We start from the raw sequence: 6,292 nt of genomic DNA, 5'->3' as shown, positions 1-6,292 counted from the left end.
ACAGAATATTAAATGAAAAAGAGTAATTCTAATTACGTTTTAAAAGAAAGTTAACGAAACGACATTCTCAAGGTCATATATATTGTTACAGTGTAAAAATAATAAAAATATGATAAAAACGGCCCCATACTTTTCTGGAAATACTTACATTAAACAATCAAAAATTCATTACCAAATATTAAATAACACCTAAAACATCTTTCATCGTGTTAGTGGTTTTATATAACATATATTAAAGGAAGTTTATTGTAGATTAGGTTTTGTAATATTTGAATTTGCCACTGTCCTGGATTCTAGATTCTTATTTGTTAACTTTGCTAAAGTTCGTCTGTCTGCTGTGATTGGTGCATTTTAATAAAAATAATCATCATCAGCTTCATGATTGGTACAATTTTTATGGCGTTATGCGACAGTGTAGCCAGATTTAGAATTAGCATGCGTTCTGAATTCTTAATTTTTGTCGATGTAAAGTCGGAGCAAAATAACCAAAAAAATTATGGTAGAGGCTTTGTATTTGTATATATATATTAAATATTATGTTACGAAATAGTCTTAGGTAAAAATCACGTCACTATTTGCTTTAGGGACTTGCAGATATTTTAAGTGATTCTTGCTGAACGTACCTCTTTATAAAAATCTAGCAACACTGTCAAGCTCCGACCGGCGGTTGGCGCCAACTACCGGCTTGCCACGCCAATCACGCTATGATCGCCACGATTATGAGTCACATAGACACAAGTAGATAAGCACAAGTAAGTGTTGCCTGAATAATTAATAACAATTAACAAGGTAAGTTTATGATTTTGTTAACAAACATTTAACAATAAAAATTTGTAGCATGTCGAAACCTTTCAATAAAGAAGGAAGTGGTAAAAAGTATTTGAAAAGGAAAGTTCAAAATAGGGTAAATTGTTTATTAGCTTCATACAATCATAATAGTCAAAATAACTGTATGAGCCTACCTTCAGCACTTCATGTGAATTCACTCCAACCTATAGCAGTTTCACAAAGTTCAGCATGTGATTTAAATTGTATAAGTAATGATGGGATTAATTCAGAAATTCTATTGAACACACAAGATACTCTTCAGCTTTGTCAACCAATAGAGCCATTAAATTATGACTCTTCCGATGATATTTCTACTCGTATTTCCGATTTTTCTTTAGAATTAGCTAAATGGGCTGTACAAGAAAATGTACCACTTTCTACTTTGGGTAAACTATTAATATTACTAAAAGGAGATTATCCTGGAACACAATTAAAAAGTTTACCGAAAGACCCCAGAAGCCTTTTACGTACTCCCACCGTAACTGATTTAAGACAATTAGGAACTAATGGCTGTTATTATTACTTTGGAATACACGAAAGCTTAATGAATCTGTGTAACAAATCTGTAAAACTATCATCAACAGATATGTTTTCTATTGCTGTCAATATTGATGGAGTGCCTTTATTTAAAAGCTCTAATGAATCTTTTTGGCCTATATTATGTATGGTAAAATCAATTAAGGTATTAGATAAAAAAGTGTTTTGTGTGGGTCTTTATAAAGGTGTCGGAAAACCAGAAGCCAATGAATTTTTAACAGATTTTGTTAATGAATGTATTCATTTAGTTAATAATGGTCTTTTGATAAATTCACAAAAATATAAGTTCCGGGTTTCAATGCTGATCTGTGATGTACCTGCTAAAGCATATGTTTTGTACATAAAAAGTCACTCTGCTTTTTTTTCTTGTACTAAATGTTGCTTGGAAGGAGATCTGCATAAAAATGTCTTATGTTTTTTAAACACAAATTTTCAACAGAGAACAGACTTTTCTTTTAGAAACCGATCACAATCTGAACATCATACTGGAAAAAGTTTAATAGAAAACATACCTGATTTTAATATGATCAATAATGTTCCAATTGATTACATGCACTGTATTTTGTTAGGAGTAGTAAAGAGATTATTATGTAATAAAAGATATGGTTGGGTTTATGGTAAACCGCCCCATAAACTTCGTGCTTCAGACATTAATTCGATAAGTAATGAGCTACTAAAATTAAAAAAGTTTATACCAAGAGAATTTGCCCGCAAACCAAGATCTTTAATTGAATGTAAAAGATATAAAGCAGCAGAATTTAGACTCCTCCTATTATACACTGGTTTAATAGTTTTTAGGAAAGTATTACCATCTAAAATTTATAATAATTTTGTTTGCCTTAGTATAGCTACTCTTATATTAGTTAGTAAAGAATTTTCAGCCAATAATATTTTTGTGGACTATGCAAATGATTTATATAAACATTTTATACTCAATTCAATACAAATTTACGGTCCAGATTTTATATCGCACAATGTTCATAATCTTCTACATTTGTCAGAATGTGTAAAACTTTTTGGTTGCCTTGACAGTTTCAGTGCTTTTCCATTTGAAAATTTTATGCCACAATTAATAAAAAAAGTACGAAAAGTTGCTATGCCTCTTCAGCAAGTTGTTCGAAGAACAATTGAACAAAGACAGCTAGGGCCGTTGGAGTTAAACCCCAGTAATAGTAATAGAACTAAATTTCTTATTAAACATTATTCTGGACCATTATTGCAAAACTGTAATTCTCCTCAATATAAAGCTATGCAAACAAATGAATATTTTTTAAATGTGAGCAAGGTATGTGACCGATTTGTGGAACTTAAGGATGGAAACATTGTTGAGATTAAAAACTTTGCTACATATCAAGCGTCTGTGGTCATTATAGGATTAATATATAAGAAATCAGAAAGTTTCTTAAAAAAACCTTGTAATTCTTCTCATTTTGGCATTAATTTCATTTCTAAAATTGACAATGTACAATATAGTTTTCCAGTAACCTCAATTTCGAAAAAAGTGATGGTTTTACCATACAAAAATAAATTAGTTTCATTTCCATTACTACATCTGTAATGGTTTAATTTTCTAAGTAGATAGTAATGTTTTTTTTCTCATATTGTGTGATTATTTTTATATTTGTTATTCTTTTTGGACTTCAGTTAAGTAATTTTTGTAAACAAAATTTAGCTTTTAATCGTACTAACAGTTCTTGAAATCATGGGTTGGGCTGTTATAAAATTCACCAATGAAAATGCAGTAGAAGTGGTACCTACAAAATGGTTTGTACGTTCTTCTAAGGAATGCTTTTGGCCTCCAACGCATACAAAAAAATCTAAAATCATAGATTTCATTAAAATTGGACAGGATCCGGGAGTAGAATGGAAAGCATATCCAGCAATGTTGATGGGCGAATATGGTAAGTTTTTTCTTTGGTCTATTGCCATGGTCAAAAAATAATATAGTTATTAATATATTTTTCATGGTGAATTATAAATTATTAAGGATGTAACTCCTATAGTGATTTATACCTCTACTTAGGTTGTACGAATATCAAAAGCAATGTAACAATAAAAAAACAATTGGATGATATAAATTTTAGTTATCTTTTCACATATTTCACTGTTAACCGTAGTTTTTTTAATTAACATTATTATAATACATAACGTTTCAGATGACTTCAACATTGCCCAAAGAAAAGCGACAAAGGCGCAAGATACAGATGAATTAACTTCAGCTGCGGAGAGTTTTATTAAAGGTAGAGGTTATAGAAAGCCACAAAGAAATAGAAGGTATAATGATTCTGATTCAAACTCGTCAGGTGACGAATCGCCTGATGATAACATCTATCCTATACTAAGAAAAGATATAGCAGGTGAGAACTTAATAGAAAATTGTTAATTTTTGTTAGAGATCTCTTTGCACAAGGAAAACTGAATTAAATAATTTTAGTACGTAAATCAGAAGCTTTGTTAACTAAATCAAGCAGCTCAGCATGTGATGCACCAGTAAAGAGAAGTGAAACATTACATACATCTGATTTTTTGGATTTGCAACAAAATTATGAAGACTTGGAAAAGACATCATCTCATAACAAGTATGGACAAAATCAACATAGACGTGAAAGTGTTTCCACATTGGAACGGCAGACAAGTGTGCTTATTTCTCAAAATAAATTGATTGATGCTGCTGATGAAGAAACTACTTCCATTAGGACTGAGTCGTCACAGAGTAAGTTGAATTATATGTATATGTATAATTGAAATTACTGTTCAAATGTAGAGAGAAAAGTCAAAAGAATGATGGTGAGGTATGCAGCATTGCGTATCTATCCCACTATCTTTTGTTTCATTTGCTGACTTGTCTATATTTGGATAGTAATTTCAGTTTCAATTCTATATAAATATATATATTATGTTTTTCCTGTGATTTAATTTTTAGGCTCATCAACTAATATTCCAAGACATACAGTACCAAATGACGTAGGTAAGATAAAACTGTTGCAAATACTACTGTGTTGACATAAATTTTCGACATTAAAGGAATTTAATAATGTATGTTTTAGATTTTAAAAGGATTATTCTCAGTGAAATAAGTTTGTTAAACTTGAAATTAAATACAGCTTTGGAGAAGATTGACTCATTAGTAAAAATAAGGAGAATTGAAACTGAATTCCCTCTTATGAACCTTGAACAAGTTCCTCAAATTTTATATCTACTTCCAATTGTGAATGATGCTGATTTAAAAACATTGGAAGATTGGTTAAAGGAGAGAAACAATCAAAAACTAATGGTAAGTTGTTATTACATTAAATTGGTTCAAATATAATACTACAAAATCAAACTTCTTCAATATCAAAAATTTCTTCAAATTAACTCGTCCATTTTTGTACAAACTTTTAAATCTGACATAGTTTTAATCCATAAATTTCAAGTTACTAAGTAGTAGGGGGTTACTAAAAAGTTGTAAAATTGGTGTAGAGTACCTACCATGTTTTTGTTTTTAGTATATTGTATTATTACAAATATCAAAATACCACAACTAAGCTATACATGAATAAGTCTTAGACCAAATTAAAGAAAATGCATTAAGATTTAAAATGATAATAAATGTTTATATGATTTAGATTAAAGAACTCTCAAGAATTGGCGGAAATTCAGTAAACCAAGTTACACGGAAAATTATGTATCGAACAGTATCAAATAAAATTGGAATGGAATATTCGTGGGAAGGTGCGAAGAAGAAAAAACCATTTAAAAGTTTGGGATTATCTGTGGTTATTTTAGGTATGTGTATTTTTTTATATTAGTCTATTACATGTATCATATCATCAAATAGTGTACTGCTTTATGTTCTGATTATTATCCAGGTATACAACTGTTAATTATTATTTGTAGCTATTGCTCTGTAGGCAATAAGATATAACTTGTTCATAAGTAGTAAGATAAACTTTATCATATATTGTTTACATGCCTGCATTACAGAAGTTAAATAAATAAAATAAAACTTTCTCAACTTAAGAAATGGAAGAAAATGATACTAAATTTTAATAATGTATTTGTTTTAGAAAGTGTACGAATATGTTGTACAAATGCAACAGAAACTGAAATAGTTTCAGTAATTAAATTGTGGCTAGTCAGAAGTAAAGACAGGTTTGAGAATTCTAAAACCAACCAAACCAAAACCCAAGTAAGAAATGTACCGGAGACTGTGGATGTAGTGAGTATTTTGTATTTAATGTTCCTGAACTAACAGTTAAACAAGTATTTTAACTTAGACTTTGATACATTGATAAATATGAAATATGTGTGATCAAGCTAGTTATAATTGTCATATTACTTATATGTGCTCTGTATGTGTAACATGTAATGTAACATTTTTTATCAGCGTCCTATGTGTACACCTATTTATAGTTGTCGTGTAATAAATTACAATCTGAATATAGTAACATGTAATGCTTGTAAATTTAAAATTTTAGTCATTTGTGTTTTCAAAAACGTCATTTGCATGTTGCAATGAAGCTTATGAAAAAAAAAAAAAGAATAAAAACATGTCCACCCAAAGATTTATTGCAGTGTTACAATACGTGATGCAGATGTGGAGCACATGCAATTGTCTTGCTTTTAGGGTTTAGTTATTCAATCATTTTTTATTTTAGGATTTGAATGAAGAGAACTAACTGGCAAGGACAGTATTATAGGCATTTAAAAATATTACTTATAAATATATTATTAATGTGCAATATGTACTAAATAAATATAAACTGGCAATTCTTACTTTTCATTTTTTTCCTTTAGACCGCATTTGATGTTTTTTGCCTTTATTTGAGCAATAAGGTCTACTGTATTGATTTTTCTGTGTTAACAAATTCCAATAAAATGTATTTTTTTCTAGAAAACTCCAGATTTTACTAAGTAAGTGCACCTAACAACAATATATATATAT

General features: G+C 29.4%; 1 protein-coding gene across 4 annotated transcripts; it reads left to right on the top strand.

The window, feature by feature from the left end:
* Nucleotides 1-714: 714 nt before the first annotated feature.
* Nucleotides 715-6,123, top strand: LOC108913446. Of its 4 annotated transcripts, none has more exons than XM_018719002.1 (9): nt 725-789; nt 838-3,266; nt 3,522-3,722; nt 3,812-4,078; nt 4,289-4,333; nt 4,413-4,639; nt 4,974-5,133; nt 5,415-5,566; nt 6,006-6,123. In XM_018719002.1, exons 2-9 carry the CDS (start codon nt 3,068-3,070, stop codon nt 6,024-6,026), a joined length of 1,272 nt encoding a protein of 423 aa, XP_018574518.1. In that variant the 5' UTR covers nt 725-789; nt 838-3,067; the 3' UTR covers nt 6,027-6,123. The 4 variants fall into 4 exon arrangements, with proteins under 4 accessions (XP_018574516.1, XP_018574518.1, XP_018574517.1 ...); XM_018719001.1 differs by having other exon boundaries at nt 3,800-4,078; XM_018719000.1 differs by lacking the exons at nt 3,522-3,722; nt 3,812-4,078; nt 4,289-4,333; ... (2 more) ...; nt 5,415-5,566; nt 6,006-6,123 and having other exon boundaries at nt 715-752; nt 838-3,064.
* The last annotated feature ends 169 nt before the right edge of the window (nt 6,124-6,292 follow it).

The sequence above is a fragment of the Anoplophora glabripennis genome, unplaced genomic scaffold (genome assembly GCF_000390285.2).
Source record: "Anoplophora glabripennis isolate ALB-LARVAE unplaced genomic scaffold, Agla_2.0 scaffold528, whole genome shotgun sequence".
In the NCBI taxonomy this organism is placed as follows: domain Eukaryota; kingdom Metazoa; phylum Arthropoda; class Insecta; order Coleoptera; family Cerambycidae; genus Anoplophora; species Anoplophora glabripennis.
This window is presented reverse-complemented; position numbering and strand designations above follow the sequence as displayed.